General features: G+C 41.1%; 1 protein-coding gene across 1 annotated transcript in view; it reads right to left on the bottom strand.

Annotated features, from left to right (window-relative positions):
* Positions 1-22,232, bottom strand: part of APBB1IP (amyloid beta (A4) precursor protein-binding, family B, member 1 interacting protein) — a 54,289-nt gene extending 32,057 nt beyond the window's left edge. The window contains exons 1-3 of the mRNA XM_004691310.2: positions 22,082-22,232; positions 2,565-2,636; positions 751-838 (exon numbers count right to left, since the gene is read on the bottom strand). Coding sequence (XP_004691367.1) covers positions 751-838; positions 2,565-2,636 — 160 coding nt within the window. The 5' untranslated portion in view covers positions 22,082-22,232. The remainder of the gene's footprint in view (positions 1-750; positions 839-2,564; positions 2,637-22,081) is intronic.
* Positions 22,233-23,413: the final 1,181 nt, after the last annotated feature.

Below are 23,413 nucleotides of genomic sequence, written 5' to 3'. Positions count from 1 at the left end.
GTCTTAGAATTTTAGAAAAGTAAGGGAGAGAAATGGATGGAAAATTCTCCCCTGGCCTTTGTGGTACAAACAGAATACCAATGGTAAATATATTTGGAAGAAAGACAGATTCAACCTAATTGGGTTAATTAGACCTTGGATCTTAGGGTGAGAACAGAGATCCTGTAGCAACCCCCCAACTCTAGAGATTTTCAAAGAAGGAGCAATAATCATTAGTAGCAGGAAATTAAACACTTGGACAGAAATTTATCTAATAAAAAACAGTGGCTATCTCAGAGACAGTAAAAAATGTCACATAGAGCAAGCATATGAACTATATATAAGTCAAAATATATTATATTGGAAGCATTTGTTCATATATTACCAATCATTATGAAATAGCATTATCCTCGAAGGGACATTTCATCATTTATGTTTTTTGATACTAATGTGCCTTAGAGCTCTACAAGAAGAAACTCCTTTTACTTCTTAAAAAATTAAAACTATAGTTTTAAGATCTTTTGAAAATGTAGGAGGTTTCCTTTTTATTGTAGGCAAATACATCTTTTTGGCCTCTTAATTCAATCTGGATAAATTAAAACAAAATCTGAAATTCAGAACTTTAAAAATTGTACTTATTGTGAAAACTATAATTAAAACACAATCTGAAATCCATGTTTTAAAATTTTTGTTTTCAAATTATAGTTCCATACAAATTTTAGTCATTATTATGATTTCAAATATCTTAAGAAAAGAAATTATTATGCTTACCGTTTAAATCCTTAAAACCCACACTATAATTAAATTCAGCACTGGGTGGTTTAGGGTCCGGAGGAGGAAGCGTGTCAGCTCCTAAACTCTGTGAAAACAGATCCCATCCCCAAAAGTTATCACAATACTTTTTGACAGTGCACTGTAATATTAAGTCATGATTTATTTATTTTCATATTTTCTGTCTAAGTATATTCTTTTAAACTGTACTACTTACTTTAAAAGAACACAGCTTATTTTTTCCCTAGAAAAGTACAACTTTGACATTTTCCTAGAATTAGACCCAATTTTTAGTTAATGTATGTGTTGCCTTCTAGAAGGTACATCTTGAAACAAAACAGATTAACTGAGAATGAGATAGTTAACAGTTATAAATAACAAAAATGTCCTATAGTGACACATTTGTTACATCTAGTTCTATAAGGACATAATAAGGTCACAGGAAGTAATATTTAGTACTTGGAGAATAAACATTGTCTTAGGAAAGCAATCTCCCATTATACAGTAAAATACTATGCTGTCATTCTTACCTAATAAAACTCTTAGAGGAATTTAAGCCAAAATAAGCCACTAATTTTGTAAATAACATTTTTTAAATTAGAAAAAGTAATTCTCGAGAAAATATATTAGTGAAGAGAATCATAAATGAAAGAGGAAAAATCACCAGATGGATCAGAAATAAAAAAACTCTTAAGAGGTTATGTGAACAACTATATTCCACTGAATTCAGTAACACTAAGAAAGTGGACAAATTTCTAGATTGACATAATCAACCAGCAAGAAAACAGGTCAAGTGAACAAACAGATCACAAGCATGGAAGTTACAAGAGTAATAAAAAATATACTGGAAAATAAAAGACCAGGGCCAGATGACTTTACAAATGAATTTTATCAAACTTCTAAAGAAGAAGTAATGCCCACCTTGCTCAAATGGCTTTTTTAAAATACAAGTAAAAAAATACAAGAAGAAATGCTCCCTAATAAAGTCTATGATGCCAACATTACCTTAATACCAAAACCTGATCGAGACAACAGAGGAAAATAAAATTATAGGCCAATGTCCTCAATGAAAACTGGTATAAAAATTTACAACAAAACACTACAAATCAAATTCAATAGTCTATCAGGAGGATCATACACCACGATCAAGTGGGATTCATCCCAGGGATGCAAGTATGGTTTAATTTATGTAAATTAATTAATGTAATCCACTTTATCAACAAAATCACAGAAAAATCATGCTAAAAGCATTTGGTAAGATTTAACATCTAGTTATGATAAAAATGGTAGTTTGGGAAGGGAAGGATATGACCTTAATAAATGTGACAAATGATCACAAACCAACAGCCAATATAATGCTCGATGGTGAAAAACTGAGAACTTTCCTCGAAAGATCTGACAAATAAAAAGGATGCCCATTATTATCAGTTGTTTAATTTAGTACTAGAGATTTTGGCGAAGCAATCAAACAGCAAACAAAGGGAATCCAAGTAGGAAAAGGGGAAGTGACACTGTCACTAATCACAGATGATATGGTATCATACAGAGAGACAGAAGACTCTGAAAAACTCTACCAAGTTATTAGAAGCAAAAAATAAATACAGCAAAGTGTCAGGCTCTAAAATCAACATATAACAATCAGAGCTTTTTAAAGAAAAAGCTTTATTTCTTTTCCCCCACCTCCACCACTGTCACAGTTATATCAGCAGTGTATAGTATTGTCAATCTCCATTACAAACAAGTAGTTCACTTGTTAAAATAAAATTTTATAGCCTCACTATCGTCTGGTTTGAAAGTTAAGAAGAGGAATTTACCTGGGTCAGAAGATCCATCTCTCCCAGCAAATTGCTGAACATTTGGTCTATGTCTTCATTTGACTCACCCATCTGAAAAAGGAAGAGAACTAGATATAAACCATCTAATCAAGGTCAGCTCCCTGGGTAACTGTCCTATCTTTTCTTCCCCCCCCCAGACTCCCACCCATTGGCAAGAAAATGTGGAAGATGCTCTGGAAAGTTCAGTTTAGTCTCATAGCCCATGCTTGATTTCCCTCCAAGTTGCTTGATCCAAGCCCTGGAACCCTCTTCACAGTGACAATTAGGCACTCTACACTAGTCTCTTGGGGTAACTAAACAAGTGGACATCATTGGGGAATTTCTCTCATGCTAAGAGCCTTTAGTAGAAAAGGAGAAAGTATCAAGTCACAGTTGAAGAATTTCACCTGCACTTGAGTAGCAGAAACACCTGAGAGTCAGGTATGCATACATCGGGCAGGGAGGCATAGGGTTGAGTTGAAGGAAGTCATTCAGTGAAAGGGCAGACTACACAAGGCAGGCAGGTGAACACTCAGGTACGGAAGTGACAGGTAAGTCACACATTGCAGGTGTGGCCTGCATGCACCCTAAGAGGTCTGGAGGACACAGACAGCATCGAGGGAGAATGATGGAAGGTCCATGTTTGCCCTAATTTATGTAGGAAGTTGGTTTTACAGTTTCTCTGTGGGAAGGAGAGAGCCAGGGAGGACCCGCCTCTGGGGAGGAGGGGGATCAGTAACAGGACAGGTTCAATGTGGTTTCGCTCCTTCCCACTTGGTTACAAAGCATCTGAGTTATACCCTCCTTTTCCAAATTACCTACAAAATGTAGGAAAGAAAATATTTAAATCTACAACATACCCATAGTTTCACAAACTGCCCTAAAAGCCATCAATCTTTTGGCTACAGCATCAAAATATTATAATGGATGATTCATTCATGACTTTAATAAAGGGAAAGTGCCAGAATAAACAATAAAATTCCAGAACTGTTCATGTGAATTTTCATTAAGATATCATGAAGTACAATCAGGAGACAAAATGAAGGTTTCCTTCAGATGAATTGTTTTTCATAGGAAAAGCCAAGAGCATTAGTGCTAACATATTTCAGATTTTTCATGGCCAAAGTAATCCATTTGGAGTGGAAATTGAATTTTTTTGGCCCGTCTAGAAACTTTCCATCAGTGTTAGAATAGTCATAGGAACCAGAGATGACATTAGTAATAAGAAACCTGTCATCAATGCTTTTTCTTAATTCACTAATTTCACTAACTGGTGACAAATAAAATTGTGAAAGGAAAAATGACATCAGTGAGTCAGAAAAGCCCATAGAGTTTAAAGACTTTAGTTTCACACTCAAAGGCGTGTGAACATGAAAAAGGTTAAGGACATGCCGGAGTGAATCATACACCTAAGACAGTGACCGCCACTGAAACACTAGGCTTTTGGGCTGATGAAAGTCTTTCTTTCTGACCTTTTATTCCTTTCTCCCGCAATGAACTGAGAGCGAATTACTAAAAGAAGCCAAGCTGACATTGTGTTGCTTCTGGGGCCTTCCCTAGTTGTCCTCCCAGGCACTGACTCAGGAGGTTGGGTGGAGGGTGACCAAGCTCCTGAACCAAGGGGGGAGTAAAAAATGTAACCCTACAGTTATGCAGATGTGCAAATGACTGGCCAATTCATAAATGGAATTTTAAAAATTTTCTGCACACCTACAATTCTAAGTATATATGTTACTGAATGAATCACTGTTAAAATGAGTTGCATTCTAGTGAAAATAACATTTGAGTTAAGGGCACTTAGTAATACCCATTTAGATTAATTTGTAAACCCACTTAAATTTTCCTCTCCCTGTTATACACTCACACACACACACACACACACACTCACACCACAATGAGAAAATTGGGTTGGGTTTATCAAGATTAAAAAAAGAGAAAGAAAACACTCCACCTTCAGAGTTCAAAGTGTTGTTTGGGTTAAAAGCCTAAAATTGGGGTGGGGTAGCCTTAGTAACAGATTGAAAGACAATAACCATTGCATATTGCACAATTGTAGTCAGCACAGCATAGTTTGGTGAGTATGTAATTTCTGAGTTCATTGTGTATCTTAGGAACAACAACAAGATACAGACTGAGAGAAAACTAGAAAAGCATTGCTCAGATCTTGTTGAACTTTTTGGGTGGAGTTGCTGGAAGAGGGGGTGTGGAGAGGCTGCACAAGTTCTGCTTGAGGTTCCCTGAATGACAAAGGAATTTTCCCTAACGCCCAACATTTCCCCAAGGCTCAAATTTTCAAGCTTCAGTTTTTAATCCTCAAATGGTTTCTCTTCTCTACATATATTAATTTCATCTACAAACTTCAAATATGCATATTTTATTTTATTTTGTTTTTAAAAAGATTGATTTATTTATGCATACAGAACTGGGGTACAGGCCAGAGGTGATGGGGTGGTGAGAGGATTCACCAGAGAAAGAGTGGGTAATAGAACAGGCCCACTAGTGAGGTATACTGTTGAGGGGAGCGGTGGGTGGGCCAGGAGAGGTCTGCCGCGCCATGTGGGTCACCTCTGGGGCCGGGATCGAGCTCATGCTTAGGTGGCTTTAGCTTCTTAGTGCTGTGCTTTACCCACTGCGCCACCAGGGAGGGCTCTGAGATACATATTTAACAACGCACTTCAACCTATTGCAGTTAACCTCACCTACTTAACTCAATTTGCATACAGAATTCCTAGCCTGTTGAATGAACAGTTCCACCTGTGATTCTGGTCAGAAATCAGGGCAGAGTTATTTCACCTGTCAGGTTAGCTTGCCTGAGAACAACCCATTCAGTACCCATAGACGTTTCCAACACCATCTCTCTTCTCACCCCACCTTCTGGAACTCTCCCCCACTCCCACGTGTGCTAATGTGGTTAGTGGTTATTATTCACGAATGGAATAGTCCTTGACTGTCATTGTTCCATACACTCAGGAAAAAAAAAAATCTCTGATGGTTTGCCCTGTGGAGATTTTCTCCCCTTCATATTCACTAGCAAGCAATAAACACTTGCTGTCCTCTCGCGTCCTAGATCTCCCCTCAGACCTCTTCACTACCACAGAGAATATGAAATAGAGATTTACACGCATTGCTCTCCTGTTTATGGAGACCACGTTGGTGACCGGGATGAAGCTTTTTAGACAGTTTTTAAGACTGTCTTTCAAAGTCCTTCATAATTTGCCTTAACTTGCCTTTCTGTGTTCAACTTTAGACCTTAACATTTGGGACCCTTGCCAGTCCCTGAATAGGTTTTTAAAAATTTTCTTTATGTGGGCCCTCCCTGGTGGCACAGTGGGTTAAAGCACCGCACTAAGAAGCTAAAGCCACTTCCGCATGAGTTCAGTCCTCACTTCCCCTGGAGGTGACCCACATAGTGGGCAGACTTCTCCTAACCCGCCCACGGCTACCCTCAGCAATGTACTTCCACAGTTGGCCTGTTCTGCTCCCCACTCTGTCTCTGGTGAATTCTCTCACCACCCCTGTACCTCTGGCCTGCACCCCAGTTTTGTATACACAAATAAATAAATCTTTAACAATTTTTTTTCTTTTTGTACATGCACTTCCTTTTAAACAATGTACTCCTCTGTCAACTTTGCCTTCATGAAACCTTATTTACCATCCAAAATCTAGCTTTCCATAGTGTTTCATACTCAGTAGATAGATTTGCTGTCTATTGCACTGGACAACCATATCAGTAAATGCTGGCCTCACCAGCAACTTCGATGAAGTATTAAAATCCCCCAGCTTTCCGGTTATTCTCTTGTCTGTAAAATCAAGAGGTTAATATGTGCTTCACAGGACTGGAAAGTGCATTTAAACAGAAAAGCATACAGTACTGAATCATGCTCATTTTGTCACTGTGTTAAAATCTCATTTCATTTTGTGAAACTAGATCACTACCTCACTCCATACACAAAAATCAACTCAAAGTGGATTAAAGACCTAGACATAAGAATGGAAACTATAAAATACCTGGAAGCAAAGATGGGCCAAACACTAAATGACATACACTTCAGCGACATCTTTAAAGATAGAGCACGCAATGCCACGATAGTGAAGGCAAGGATATATAGATGGGACTACATCAAGTTAAAGAGCTTCTGTACAGCAAAAGAGACATTACAAAAAACAAACAGATAGCCCACTAATTGGGAAAACATTTTCTCACACAAAAGTAGTGATAAAGGACTGATCACAAAAATATACGGAGAACTGATGAAACTCAACAAAAATAAAGTAAACAACCCCATCAAAAAATGGGCAGAAGAGCTAAAAAGACACTTCTCCAAAGAGGAAATACAGATGGCCAACAAGCATATGAAAAAATGTTCAACATCACTCGTAATAAGGGAGATGCAAATTAAAACCACAATGAGATACCACCTCACCCCAGTGAGAATGGCACATCTTCAAATAACTAGCAACCACAAATGTTGGCGAGGATGTGGAGGAAAAAGGAACTCTCCTGCACTGCTGGTGGGAATGCAAACTAGTACAACCACTATGGAATACTGTTTGGAGGTTCCTCAAACTGCTAAACATGGAGCTTCCCTACAACCCAGCAATCCCACTCCTAGGTATTTACCCAAAAGACACAAAAACACTGATTGAAAAAGATACCTGCACCCCCATGTTTATTTCTGCTTTATTTACAATTGGAAAAACATGGAAGCAGCCCAAATGCCCAAAAGTAGATGACTGGATTAAAAAGATGTGGTAAATATATACAATGGAATATTACTCAGCAACCAAAAAAAAAAAAAAAAACACATGTCTCTTGCAGCAACATGGATGGAGCTGGAAAAGATCATGCTTAGTGAGATAAGCCAGAAAGAGAAAGAAAAATACCGATGGTTTCACTCATAGCAGGAGTATAATGGATCAGGCGAGAAAATAATAAGAATAATGAACAGCTATATACCAGAGACATTTTGTGGGGGTGGAGTGGGGGATGGGATCAAAAATGGTGGGGGGAGGGAAGTGCACGGGACTATGGTGATGGCACATGGGTGACTCAGTGATGGGAAACACACGGGGATTAGAATTGAGAGGGAAAAATAATGTACAAAATGATGTAAAAATTATTATATTATTAAAAACAAAAATCTCATTTCATTTGGAAGCAGGTCATGTTCATCTTTGGGTTAAAAATTTCTGTGTTCAAAGCCCAGAGCAATTGTTACTGCTCTGTAAGGAGAAAAAATGCACTCTTGTTTCTGAGCACAGCTGAGAGAGAGAAAGGAATCTCCTTCCCTCCACCTGCTTGTGGACTTTTAATATACTATTAGGTGTCCTCTCTCTGTCCTGCCACCACCCTTGTCCTTGGGGCAAAGACCAGAGGTGTGGGGGTGAGAGGATCTACCAGAAATAGAGTGGGGAGCAGAACAGGTGGATATACTGAGTCATATGTGGGTTTGCTTCCTGGCCGGGGAGTGCACCGATAAGTGCTGAGACTTAACCATTAGGTCACCAGGGAGGCCCATTTTTATTATTTTCAACCAAAAAGAAAGCTGTCTATGTTGATTTTTTTCAAGGAAAGGAAAAACAACCAATATTCCAATTGCACATACCAAAGAGGAGAAAATTTTTTAAAAGTGGAAGAGGGCCCTCCCTGGTGGTGCAATGGGTTAAAGCACAGCATTATGAAGCTCTCGGAAGCCACTGCACCAGGAGATCGATCCGGGGCCAGGGAGGGGACCCACATGGCCCAGCAGACCTCTCCTGACCTGCTCGCTGCTCCTCTCAGCAGTGTGCTTCATCAGTCGGCCTGTTCTGCTCCCCGCTCTGTCTCTGGTGAATCCTTTCACCCTCCCACTTCTGGCCTGTACCCCAATTCTCTATGCATAAGAAAATAAATCTAAAAAAAAAAGAGTGATAGAGCTCACAGTATCCAGATGATCCAGATGACCACAAATGCTGGTGGAAACTGTGGAGCAGCCAGTGTAGAGAATTATTAGAACATAACTGATAATGTTGAATTTTACCTAAATTTTTTATTTTACTTAATTTCATATGTAATGAGAGGAAGTGGTTTACAACCCATAATACATAGTAAAAAGGCTTGTGGGGTGTAGTGAAGCTTAAGTTTTTGCCAGACAGCACCGGAAACAGAAACACCTTTCAAATTACATATAATATCAAATAAAATTCACAGAACTAAGATGAAAATGTCGCTTGGGCCAATGTAACTAGCTCCACACCTTACACTTGAAGTCAATGAAAATTTGATGAGATAGACAAGTAAACAATGATTAGTTGACAAATAGTTATTACGTCAATGAGATAATCACTGTGGTCACATGAACAAGACAGACTCACACAATAGCGATTCCAAAGGACATTTTGTGGACACGGTGGATACACATGTGCATGAACACACAAAAGCAGCAGCCAAGACAAGAGGGTTTGTAGGGTGCAGTATCGTGTGGGGAAAAGTTAGATGGAAATGACATTTGTAATAAAAAAAGGAAACATGAAATGATATGATTTATATCAGTAATTTATTTTAAAGATTTATTTTTATTTATTTGTGTGTACACGAACTGGGCTATAGGCCAGAGTGTGTGTGTGTGTGTGTGTGTGTGTGTGTGTGAGGATTCATTAGAGACAGAGTGGGGAGCAGAACAGGTGGATTGATTGAAATACACTGCTGAGGGGAGCAGTGGGGAGACAGGGGAGGTCTGCTGTGCCATGTGGGTCACCTCCCTGGGATTGCACTCATATCACAGTGGCTAGGAGCTGGCCCACATGGCATGGCAGACCTCTCCTGACCCGCCCGCTGCTCCCCTCGGCAGTGTATTTCAGTAGATCTGCCTGTTCTACTCCCCACTCTGTCTCTGGTGAATCCTCTCACCCACCACACCTCTGGCCTGTAGCTCAATTTTATAAGCATAAAATAATAAATCTTCAAAAAAAAAAAAACCTCTTCTGGTGGCACAGAAGCTAAAGTCTCAGTACTATATGCTACTGCCAGCCACTGTGACATGAGTTCAATCCATGGCCAGGAAGCTGACCCATATGGCACAGCAGACCTCTCCTGCCTCACCCACTGCTCCAGTAGATCTGCCTGTTTTGCTCCTCACTCTGTCTCTATGACAGAGACTCTGTCAAAGAAAAAAAATCTATTCTGAGCATTGCTGGTAAGTTATCTCACCAAAGTCTCATAAAAATCACATAGTGGGAGATAACACACTTTTGAATTTTCATAAATGAGCCTCTAGTCTGGGTTTAGAAAAAATGTCCCAAGATCCCAGCTAATGCATGGGTGGACAGTATTCAAACTCAAGTCCTGTCTCTTTCATTACACTCTTGCCTTATCCAGAAAATAAGTCACATAGACCCACAGACATCTGCCTAGAGGCGACACATAGTCATCACCGATGCAAAGAAAGTAGGGGAAGAAAAAGGCACATCCCAGCACAGAAAAGTTTCCATGCAGTCATATTCCCATTGCAGAGCAGAATCTTTCACATCACGGACTCTAAAGACCTCCGAAACTGGGTTGTATCTTCCTCGAGAAGATCATGAATGTTGTGTCATGTCCTCCCTTTCCAGGGCAGGAGAACTCTGTCCTCCTACCCCTAAGTTAAGATTCTTCTCTGGCATGGCCTTGGACCCACACCTTAGTTAAGGTCGGAGAGGAGAGGCAGCATTGTTTGGGTCTAGGTGTTTTAACAAACAGGTTAAAACGAAAATTATCTGGCAATCATTAGATTTTGACTGATGATTAAACCGAATTGATCTTCTCTTGGTTCTTTCAACGCCAAGTTGAAAGTAGAAAAGGATAAAGAGGAGAAGGTCAAAAACAGTCAAGCTTCAATTTTTCATTTTGCAAATCAAAACCACAATGAGATAGTACCTTACACCAGTGAGAACGGCTCATGTTAAAGAAACCTAGCAACAACAAATGTTGGCGAGGGTGTGGAGAAAAAAGAATTCTCCTACATTGCTGGTGGAAATGCATACTGGTACAACCACTGTGGAAAGCTGTTTGGAGGTTCCTCAAACTGCTAAAAACAGAGCTTCCATATGATCCAGCCATTACACTCCTAGGGATCTACCCAAAGGACACAAAAACATTAATTCAAAAGGACACCTACACCCCTGTGTTTTTTGCTGCTCTGTTTACAACAGGGAAGATGTGCAATCAATCCAAAGGCCCCAAAATAGATGACTGGATTGAAAAGATGTGGTACATATACACAATTGAATATTCCTCAGCAATCAAAAAAGATAAACTCCTGCCTTTTGCAGCAACATGGATGGAGCTAGAAGGGATCATACTTAGTGAAATAAGTCAGAAAGAAAAAGAAAAATACTGAATGGTTTCATTCATAGCAAGAGTGTAAGGGATCAGAAAAAAAAATAAAGCAATTGTAATAAAATAAAAACTAAAATCAACTAACAACTATAAGCCAGAGACATTCTACAGGGGAGGAGAGGGAATAGGATCAAAACTGGTGTGGGAAGAGTGTATGGGACTACGGTGATGGCACACAGGTGATTTGGTGGTGGGAAGTCCATGGGGATTGCAACCCAGATGAAAAATGTACAACATGAAGAATTATGTAAAAAATAAAAAAGTATACATACATATAGAAAAATAAATCAAGTGTGGTCCCACTGCACTATTTTTGTCCCTCTATCTGGAAATACTGATGACCATTCTGTGATTGTGCTTTGAACATATGGTAGGTGATACACCATGGAAAACTTACACCAGCAAAATCTGAGGTACATCGAACACGTTTCAGAGCCATCTCAGTTTGAACCTTTTTCTGTGTTTGTTTTTCTTTTAAAGATTTATTTATTTATTCATACAGAACTGGGGTACAGGCCAGAGATGCGGGGGTGAGAGGACTTGCCAGAGACAGAGCAGGGAACAGAACAGGCAGATCAACGAAGTACACTGCTGAGGGGAGCAGCGGGCGGGTCAGGAGAGGTCTGCCGCGCCATGTGGATCTCCTCCCGGGGCAGGCGGGAATCTAACTCATGCAGAAGTGGCTCAGCGCTGTGCTTTAACCTGCTGCGCCACCAGGGAGGGGGCCCTTGCTCTTGTATTTTTAAGCAAGAAAGGAACAGATTTTTGACTTTCCCAAATGACTCATCCATTCAAATGAAACAAAAACGCTTAATATTCTTCTACAAAGCTGTCTTCCATAAGTAGCTTGGGATGGGCTTCTCCTATGGGCACATGTCGCCTGTGACTGTGGGCCCATCTGGGTGACCTTGAGCTGGGGAGCCACGGAGCTGCCTGGGCAGAGGAGACCCTCCCCTGGGGGCCCGATGTCTCTACAGCCAGGGCGCCTGATCTAAAATCAGGACTGCCACTTACTAGAATGGCTGTGTAAAGTTAACCTCGTCTTTGAAAGGGTGTGACAATATTCTTCCTCATGGATTAAAGTGAGAATTCTAGAAATGCATGTGAGGTGCATAGACTGTTCTAAGTTCTGTGAACTCAGTACGTACAGTTGCTAATACCATTAAGTAATTCAATCTGCAGACATCTTTATTTATTTATTTTTTTATGTGTGTATGCATACAGAAATGGGGGACAGGCCAGAGGTGTAGGGGCGACAGAAAGATTCACCAGAAACAGAGGGGAGAGCAGAACAGGCAATTGACAAAGTACACTGTTGAAGGGAGCAGCAGGAGAGACAGAAGAGGTCTGCTGCACCATGAGGGTAACCTCTGGAGCCGGGGATCGAACTTGCACTGAAGCAGCCATGGCTTGGCTCAGCTTCACAGTGTAGTGCTCCAACCCGCTGCGCCACCAGGGAGTGTCCTCAATCTGCAGACATTTTTAGCTTCCAAAGACCCATCAATGTGCAAGGACACAGGCCGAGGATAGACCCTCTGACCATGGTTTCAGAGAGGAGGAGGAGGCTGACCGCAGCATGGCAACTGATAGAGTCAGCACTGCCCCAACCTGGACCCAGGGAAACCACCTGGTTACTTGGTGAGGATCATACAGGAAGCCAAAAACACAGGTCTGTGTGTGGGTTATATTGGAATGACCCAGAACAATAGCTAGAGCCATGCTAGCTACACAGAGCTCGAAAGAGGAAGAAAGCAGGGCAACCACCTCAGAAAAAGTGAAAGTAAGCCACCCAGGTACAGCGTGTCACCTGCTGTGCTGTGGCTGGAGCCAGCAATGGTGTAGCAGGAGTGACTGTGGCCTACAAGAAACTCCTAGGATTCTGGGAACGAGCCAGAGAAGCCCTAGGAATTGGGGTTGCAGAGACTCCCTGAAGGTGGTTGTAGCTGGAGTTCTAACTTAGAATCTGGGGTAATAACTGTATTTACCAATTGCTCTCTTAGATTGGCATGACCTAGTGACCCAGGGGACATAACAGACAATGTTGCCCCCATGCCTATTTATTTTCACATGAATTTATTTACCTGTTCAATGATAGGTTGCTGCTTTATACCATGATTTTTCACTTCTGAATTCATTCATTCCTTAGTTTAAGAAGCATTTATGGAATGTAAACACTGCCAGACTTGAGTTTTACTCCCTAATATATAAACACCCAAGTGTTAGAACCAATCCTGGAGAATTTGTTTAATCAATGAAGTTCAAAGTCTAAAGAGAATTCTGGACACAAAAATAGCATAACACTATGCTAACAGCAATAGACACAAATAAAAAGGCAGGAGATCAGAGGAGAGAGACCATTAATTTTCTTGGGGTGTGGAGTTGTTCTAGGCAGCCTCAGAAGATGTGGGCAATTGTGTAGCTAATACCTGTTTCTGAAGGCCCAGGTTCAGCTCTGCACTTAACTGCGATGTGCACTTAACTGCACTTAACTGTGAAAAGCTTGCTTAGTATTGAAATCTTCCATGTCTATTTCTATAAAATAAGAATTTTGATGGGTTTTTGTAAGCGTTAAGTGACCTAGAGTGTGCACACTGCTTACCAAATGCCTGATGCATGTGAAATGCCCACTTAAGGGGAAGAAGAATGGGATCTTCTCTTTAGTTAGGACATGACACGAGAAGATGGCTAGGTGCTTGAGAGGACAGGATAGATAACCTAAATTGAGTAATCTAGAAAGGGCAAAGCTAATTTCTGAATTTAATTCTGCACTTTCTCTGAATCCATGGTTCTCACAGTATGAGTTCTCAGGCCAGCAGCATCAGAGAGACCAATAATGTGGAAATGCAAATTCCTGGACCCATGTGAAATCACTGAATTAGACACTTTGGGGGAGGGGCTAATAATCTGTATTTTAACAAGTCTTCCCCGGGATTCTATGGCATAGTGAAGTTTGAGAACCACTGCTCTACAAGTAAATGGCAACGTGGTCGCAACCCCTCCCCCCATGCCTAAGTGGCATGGACAAGTACTGAATATAAAGAAACAAAACTTTTAGCTAAGACAAAAATGACTTGTGTTTTATGAAGGAAAGAAGTCACTCCCCGTAGTCACCATTATTTCTTCAAAGTTAAAAATATATTAGAAATTATCATGCTCTATTGTTTAAAGATATGGAATGAAAAAGAATCTGGGGTTTAACCCATATATTAGGAAATCAAGGTCATTTTTAAAAAAAGATTTTATTTATGCATACAGAACTGGGGTACAGGCCAGAGGTGCAGGGGCATCGAGAGGATTCATCAGAGACAGAGTGGGGAGCAGAACAGGCAGATCGACAAAGTACACTGCTGAGGGGAGCAGCAGGTGGGTCAGGAGAGGTCTCTGTGCCCCGTGGGTCACCTCCGGGGCTGGGGATCAAACTCGCACTGAGGTGGCAGCGGCTAGCTTGCGGTGCTGTGTCCTAACCCATTGTGCTCCAGGGAGGGCCCCATTTTTTTTTTTTTAATCCACGCACCATTAATGTTCCTGCCCTGGGCAAATGCACCATCTCTTGAAGCAAATAGTCACTCATTCTCTTTAGGATTCTGAGGCAACCCATACTTCTTTTCTTTACTCATAAACAAGGAATATAGTCATAGTAGTAGTATAGCAATGATGATGATGATGGTTGGTGCAGATGATTTAAACATTGTCTGCAGGATTTTTTGACACTTCTTCCATCAAAGTGCATATTAGATTGTTAGAGATTTTTCTTGTTTCTTGATATGGGCTTGTGTTGTTACAACTTCCTCTTAATATTGCTTTTGCTACATCCCCAAAATCCTGGTATGTGATATTTTCATTCTCATACACCTCTGGACACATTCTGAGTTCTTTAGTTTCTTGAGTGACTCCACAGTAGCTCAGTGTCACCATCTTTAATCTTCATGCGTTTGTGTATGTTCTTTTCTTTTTAAAAAAAAATCTATTTACTTATTTATTTATGTATACAGAACGGGGGTACAGGCCAGAGATGCAGGAGTGGTGAGAGGATTTACCAGAGACAGAGTGGGGAGCATAGCAGACCCACTGACAAAGTACACTGCTGAGGGGAGCAGTGGGCGGGTCAGGAGAGGTCTGCCTCGCCATGTGGGTCACCTCCGGGGTGGGGATCGAACTCATGCTGAAGTGGCTTTAGCTTCTTAGTGCTGTGCTTTTACCCACTGCACCACCAGGGAGGGCCCCTCTTCTTTTTTTTCTAGTTGATTTCTAACCTCATATGCCACGGTGATTGGAGAAGATGCTCAGTATGATTTTGATCTTCTCAAAAGAATGCAATGTCTTATGTTCCAACATAAACATATTATTCCATGGAATATTACCTGCATTTGAGAAGAACATATATTCTGCTTCTTATATTCCCAAGAATGATGCACTAGAATTCCCTTTAATCCATATCCTCCCCAACACTTAATTTTTCCTTCCCTTTTTGATACTTACTCCAATTGGAGTAAGGTGAAATCTCAGTGATTTGATTTACATTTTCCTGATGACTAGTGACCTTGAGCACTTTTTCCTGTACCTGCTGGCCATCCATATGTTCTCTCTGGAAAAATGCTTGTTCAGATCTTCTACACATGCTTAATGTGATTGCATATTCTTTTTTGTTATTGAGCTTTATGAGTTCTTTACACACACACACACACACACACACACACACGCACGGATATTAACTTTTTATCCAACATCTGGTTCATAAATATTTTTTTGCAACTCCAATGTGAGGGCTGCTCTCTGAGACTTTTTCAAGCCATACCTTCACAACTCCAACTTCACCCCAATCTTATCACTAACTCCTTCTCTGAAAGAGGGGGTGTATTTGTGGAGTTGAGAACCACTGCAAGGGGTGTTGTTGCTAAGAATGTATGTCATGCTTGTGAGCTGACAGGTGGAAGCCAAAAAAAAAAAATGTTGACATCCACGGTTGCCAAGGGAAACAGACCACATTACAGGATGTGGGTTTTGCTACACGCCTGTACTACTTATTTTCCTTCTTTTTCAGCCCTTTTTATTTGGTAGGCACGTCTAAAACAAGGGAGAGTGAAGGGAAGAGAAAAAGGTAAAAGGAAAAGCCACAGTGACAACCTGCTTGGCAGTAGAGGCTAATAAAGCACTCTAGGTGGGGGAGCCTAGGGCCGCCCCTTCTCGTAGAAAATGCCGCTCACTTCCTTGTCAGCAGCCACTAGCCACTCACCACCTGTAGCTGAGCTCTTGAGTTGTGGCTAACTGTCAGGCTAACGAACACTGAATTTGGAGGACTTATGAAAACAAACAAGCAGAACACGAGTTTATTAATAATTTTATTATTGCTAAAATTTGACGTCATTTAGTAAAATGAATATGAAAGATATTTTTGGGCATAGTCAAAATATATTGCAAAATGACTGCATCTTTTTTTCTTTTGCTAATACGGCTTCTTGAGAATTTAAAGTTAACTACGTGGTGTACATTTATTTCCACGGGCAGCGCTGACCTAGCCCTCTACAGCTCCGTTATCACAAGCACCTGAGCCGGTGACTGAAAGACGGTAGCTGGTGGTGGCTGCATCGCAGGAAAGCAATACCTGATGTATTAAATCAGTATCACCCCGTTTCTGTTCCTACTGCACTTTGTGCTCTGGCCATACAGTTTCACACATGAGGTGCTCTGGGTTGCTTTCGGCCACAGGGGTCACCTGGACAGACCTTTATCCTGCTGAGCATCTCTTGGTCACCCACCTACAACATCTTTCCTATCACCAGGCTCTTCACCATGTTACTTTGTACCTCTGACAGAGCATAACACACTGTAGTGCGTTTATTTACAGGCCTGTCTCTCACCAGACTAGAAACTTCTTGAGGTTAGAGGCCATATCTTATTATATTTTATACCTCCACACTGACAGACACACGATTGGGCCTCAACAGATGGTTGCTGAAATTGAGTAACCAAAATGTTCCAGTTACAGTATACTGAGCAGTTTCACTGAACTAAAGCCTTTGTAAGTCTCTGCTGCTTCCTCCCACCTGGAGGGCTCCCCCCTGGAAGCTGCACCTGGAGGGCTTCTACCCCGGGCTTTCAGTTTCTCTGTTCAATAGAAGATATGAGAGCCTCCCGTCTGTTCACAGAACACAAGTGCATGACACACATTCCGGGCTTGAGCAACACCATTTCTGTATGTTGCTTCCAAAAGGGGATGTAAGATGCCATGCATCTAACAAACACACTAATGGCAGTATCATTCTGGAACTTAGCAAAAGGACCTCATTCTCCCTGAGAAAACAAACAAATACCACACCCCACGCCTAATCTATTTATTGCTGGTTGTGAATTTCATGTCAGCTCAGATGAGTTTATTTATATAAATACAACCGTCACAAATAAGTTTACTGAATCACTAACTTGACTGAGGTAATACATTGTAAATTACTTGAAAGGATCTTGTATTTTTTCCCCTTCACTTAACCAATTTGTTCTTCTTCTCTTTTTTTTTTTTTTTTTAGGTGAAATTCTAATAACGAACTTCATTGAAGACTGTACTTTAGCCTGGTGACAAGACCAGTCTATTAATTGTTAGTCCAGGCAAGCGACATTCTGCTGAGTCATACTATTTCCTTACAACATTGCTTTGATACCTATTGCAATTAAATGAAATGCCATTAATCTCGATTTCAGTAGCTGTGTCTTAATAACGGCTTTTAGCTTTCTCAATGTCAAAATAGCGATGTTTACCACACACTTATCATCAGAGATGTGTTTACATAACACTGATAACGGAATCTAACATACTTTAACAGTTAATAGTGAGACTTCAGCTCTGCTCTAATATTTGAATCCATTTGAAAACCAGCCGTGCATTGAAGAAGCTCTCCTCTCTTCCAAAACTGACATGAGATTGTGAAAGTAGAAATACTTTTAAAATATATGCACCAAGAAGCTTTTTTGTGGAAAAGACTTTTGACTTCCCTTCTGCTGTTTAGCTCACAGAAATCTTGTACTGCATAAAAATCATATCCCTGGTTTTGAATTTATGAATGACTAAGGGGTTTCTTAGCATTTATTTTTTCCCTTTCACTTAAAAATAATTTTCAATGTTATGTCTTCTTATGGAGGTGGAACATTACTGATTGGTGGACTACATTCTTGTTTTTATCTATATACTAAAGATTGCTGGTCAACTTTTTTTGACAAGTTTTGAAAGAATTGTTAAACCATTAGGATCCCAAAGATCTGTTTTTTTTTTTTTAAGATTTATTTATTTATGTATACAGAACTGGGGTACAGGCCAGGGTGGTGAGAGGATTCACCAAAGGCCGGGGTGGTGAGAGGATTCACCAGAGACAGAGTGGGGAGCAGAACAGGCAGATCCACGAAGTACACTGCTGAGGGGGCAGCGGGCGGGCAGGAGTGCTGTGTCCTGTCATGCAGGTCAGCTCCGGGGTGGGGATGGAGCTCGTGCTGAAGTGACTTTAACTTCTTAGTGCTGTGCTTTAACCCACTGCACCACCAGCGAGGGCCCTAAAGATCCAGTTTTATATCTCATTTTTATACTTTACAATCTTGGAAAATTTTCTGAAATTCCTTAACTGCCATTTCTAGTTTATGAAATGAGAACAACATTATTTCCCCAAATAGTTACTTAGCCTGAACATTAACCTAACATATAGTAAGCACATAGCTATTATCAATCACTAGTTCAAATCAGTATCCTAAACTGAACTGCTAGTCTCTCTTCCAACTGTCCTATTGCGATTGATAACAATTCCATCCTTTCAATTGCTTAAACCCAAAATATAAGTTCAAGCCAACTTCTACTCCATTTTCTTTCACAACCCACATTCACTCTGTCAAGAAATCCTATAGACTCTCCCTTGAAAATATGTGCCAACTACCAAGCCCCTCCACACATCAATTTTGAAGCTACTGAGAAGAGTGAGAACATATAAAAATAACAACGAAAAGGTATGATGGCTGTCAAAGTAGGTTATATTTTCCAAAGACATATACAAAGATAATAGCTTCAACACTGATTGTATCTTGTGTCCCACGATAACAAGCCAAGTTTTTTGCATGGTTACTTTCTCATCTGACCTCAAAGAGGTGTAGGGTCCTCACATTTGCTGCCATAGCACACATCCTTGTCATGTGTCAAAAGACAACTGTCCATCCATGCCTCTCCTGTGAGACTGGTTCCCTGAGGAAAGGACCCAAGTTTTTCACCATTTGAGTCCTTGTTCCTGGCTCAGCATCTCAGGTGTTGGTATCAGACTGGTTCCAAATCTCAGTTCTGCTGCCCTAAGTAAGTTTCCTAAACTCTCTGTGCTTTCATTTCCTCAGTCATAAAGGGAGTAAGAATGGTATAATCACAGGATAAGAGGATTAACGAAATGACGCACCAAAATCAGGTATCACAGGGTCTGACACAAAATATAAGCAAATAAACACGGAAATTACTATTTACTCTTACCATTTGGTGATAAAGAGGAAGTTTAGTTAAATGAAAATAGTTGAATATGAGTAATTCAAGTTCACAGTCAATGTTCAGGAAGTGTATGGAGACTGCTTATTCATTCAAGCCCCAGAACATGGACTGAGAAGATGGAGTACTGTGGAATGGTGCTACCTGCTCATGCCTCCGTGGTGGTGCTAATGGGGTCACCAGGCTTCAGGGGCTTGAGACATTTTGATGGTACTGCCCAGAGGTGGATATAAGCTGCACATGTAATCAACATTTATTGTATCCTAACTATGGGGTCATGAATATATCTAGGTATGGGCATACAGGTGTGTCAAGTCACCTGTTCTGATCCCTAGAAGCTTCCTTCAGGCCCTCCCCTATCACCCTGCATTCCAATCTAGCCGTTTAAACTGATTATAGCTCTGTCAATACCATTCCTTAGTGCTGCTGTTCTCTCTCCTCCAGAAAAATCTAATTGTTACATTGCAGACTGCAGTTTCTGCTAAAAGTCTTGTGTCACATGATAATGATAATTGTAATGCATATAAACATCCCTATACAACCAGCACACCAATTTAAGATCTTAAATGCTGGCATTTTTTAATGTCCTGAATTCACAATAAATGCCTCATTTTTAAGCTACTTGCCACTTATGATGACATAAAACAAATACATTTTCATAAAACAAATACACTTTCATCTAAAAATACTATGTTAAGAATTACTTTCTTTTAAGGGGAGAATTCCTAAGATTTTCCATTGTCTATGAAATAAACCTATGAGGCCCTATAGAATTTTAAAAGGTTTGTGTGAGAGACTCTAACATGCAAACTTAATTTATTATAGAATTTGTGGACTCAATAAAAGTTTTAAGTTTAAAAATACTTAAAGAGGATTAGCAGTCAATGAAACAAATGCTTTTTGAAAGAGTGGTCTAAAGAAAATCCAAAGTGGTGTTTCAAATAGACATTTATGGCAATGAATTTTATTAATAGCTCATTCTAATTGTAATATGACAGTAATATGAATATAAAACATCTAGAATTTTTTTAAGTGAAAAAGGGCAAAAAATAGTGGGTGGTAGATAAAAAATACAAAACATTATGGATACTACATATTCAAGTATTGTGTCTAATAGGTAAGGCAACTAAATCATAAAAGAATCCCTATTACAAAGCTGTAATTCTTGAAAAATAGTAATAAAAGATGTTTGAAATCTAACACTGACTGCCCACGCTGGGGCACCTTGATTCCCTAGTCAGTTTTTCTGCTGAAAAGAAATTTTACAAGAAGGCCAGAAATTGAGTCTGTGTCTGAAGGAAAATTCTCAGGAACAAAAGACATCAAAAGAATTGATGTTTCCAATCTAACACAATCTGATATTATTTTCTCCATACTTTTTTTGTTAGTGACCGGTAATTCTAACTGCCAGTATTCCAAACTGGACAAAGTTGAAGCAATGCAGCAATTTCTCAATTGCTGTTTTAACGACAAAGATAATGCAGCCCAAATGATCTCATTTTACAGATATGTTAGCTGAGGTCCAGAGGGTTAAAACACTTTAGAAGCAAGTTAATCAAGACCATTCTTGTCTAGTCAAAGACAAATATGGAACCAGAACCCAAGTCTCCAAATAACTCAGAAAAGACAAATATTAGCAGCAGTGTGAAAATTAAGTGATGACACTGAATTTCTTGGCCCTTTCACAACTAAGTGCAGACAGGGAACACATCCGGAAGACACTGCAGAAGATTTCTTAATAGATCCTCTTTAAATTTTGCTAGCCACTATTACCTTCAGCCTACCCATGCGCAGGCCCTATAACAGAGAGTTTAGAGGAAAACTCGTCCCAGAGAGCAAGAAGTTCATGTGTCTTCCCTCTGTGACTTTCCATTACTTTATTTCTCTTTCATGTTTCACAATCAAAGTTCTTTTTGACCCTAGAAAATATAGTCAGCATTTATAGAGATACTAACAGACACCTCAGAAGGAAAAGAAGAGGTACTTTGGGTAAGGTTTTGAGTCCCCCCTGAGTGGACTCAATAAGCAAGCAAGTAAGTTCCCACCAATCCCACCAATAAGCAAACCAATAAGTTCCCACCAATCCCACCAATAAGCAAACCAATAAGTTCCCTCCATGCTGTGGAAGTGGACATTCATTCCAAGCTAAATTGAAAAACTTGAGCCTCGTGTCCAAGTGTTTCCTCTTTCTTATTATACAATGAAAGGGGCAGTTATTGGGAGGAAAGTTATTTTTAAAAAGAAGAAACAGTTGTCTTTCCTGCCTTAAGGGAAGGAAACAGATGGGCCAGACTTAAATTCTCTCACATTTCCTGCATTTAACCACAGCGCCAGAGGTCACCAGGTAGGGGTTCCTAGTCTGGCGAGGGCTCATACGGGCTCTCCTGGCCTGAGAGCAACTTTCTGGGCGGAAATCAGTCAAACTAGTAAGGCAGCACGCGGGAGAGCGAGCCTGAACCGAACGTCGGTGGGGCTGGTCTCGCGGAGATCCGGTCGGTCGCGGAGCGGACGCGGGAGACGCTCGCTGGGGGACCCGCCAGGGGGGCAGGGGGCGCGCGTTCAGCGGGCCGCGCCGGGACCCGGTCGGGCCCTGGGGCCGCGGGCTGGACAGCCTGGGGGTCTCCGCGGCTGCGCTCAGCTTGGCGGCCGGCGGCCACCGCTTACCTTGACCTCTCTGCGGGGACGCAGGCGGCCTCTGCGGGAAGGCGCTCGGCGTGGGACACCTGAGGGACGGGCGATGGGGTGCGCTCGAGCCGGGAGGAAGTGGTGTCAGCTCTGCGCTCCCCACGCAGCGGCGTGCAGACGTGGAGCTTGAGCCGCGCGGCTCTGTACGAGGGCCAGAAGCCCGCCTGGCTAGGGAGAGGCGCAGAAACAGGCATGAAGACTCCCCTAGCTCTGGGACCCCTTTCCCCCTCAGCCAGCCTGTGCCTCAATTCCCCTAGGTTCCCCTCCACCTTGCAGAAAAGGACTTGACAAAATCTGTGAAAACGTGTGCCGTCCTCTCTCATCCCTCCCTTCCCGTGTCACTTACCCCTTTCGGGAGATTCCACTTGAGGATTCCTGGTCACTGGGATATATTTGTGGCGAAGGGACTTGCGGCCAGATGATGGCTCCACAAAAGCCAGAAATCCCTATTTTGCAACAGACTTCCCAAGTGTGTGCTTCAGTCCTCTCTGTGCTTCCTCTTTCGCTGTTGCTGTTGCGTAGCCCACAGCCTGAAGGTCACAACCGGGTTGGCTGTGTTGCAGGGGAGCCCCTGGGGGGACACGGGTGGGACACGAGTAGCTCCGGAGTTAGGGGCCCTCCAAGAAGCCTGGGGTGGGGTTGGGGAAGGGCGCGACCTGGTGGGGCCATTTCACAACTATCAGATTGACACACTCTCGGAAACAGACAGGCAGTTGGAGGGTGAGGCAGCCATCTGTCACATGTTGCTGGTGGAAATACAAAATGGCATAACCCCTGTGGAAGGAAGCTAAGCAGTATCGATTTAGCTTACCTATGCACTTCCCCTTTGACCCAGAGATTCCATTTCTAAAACTGCATCATAAAGATAATAGAGAAAAAAAGAAAATGAAATGAAAAGAAGTCAGTCATATATGCAGAAGGTGGGTCTTGAGTGGAGGGTTGGTAATAGCAAAGGACTGAAGGTGACTTTAGGGAGTGCAGTTTCCTGAGAGAAAGTTGGGGGGCGGGAATTTGTGAATGGTTGAATTAATCTTCTCTTGTCCTATATAGTTGTGTTTTCAAGGGTTTATATGTGGGAATGCTGGTGGAGACAAAAAGCGATCAGTGAGACATATAGCTTTGCCAGTTTCAGATATGTCACTCTTTTATTTAAGGAGAAATGGGTAAGCTCTTACTCTTTTAAGAACAATGAAAATAGTAGTGAAGAAAACAATTCGTTGTCTCAAGAATGGCATATTCTAGTTGGGGGAAAATAAGTAATAAATGAAAGCAATATTTAACATACAAAGATTATTTTTAGGGAAATTAAAA

Source organism: Condylura cristata, unplaced genomic scaffold, assembly GCF_000260355.1.
Source record: "Condylura cristata isolate star-nosed mole 26May11 unplaced genomic scaffold, ConCri1.0 scaffold00030, whole genome shotgun sequence".
NCBI lineage: Eukaryota > Metazoa > Chordata > Mammalia > Eulipotyphla > Talpidae > Condylura > Condylura cristata.
This window is presented reverse-complemented; position numbering and strand designations above follow the sequence as displayed.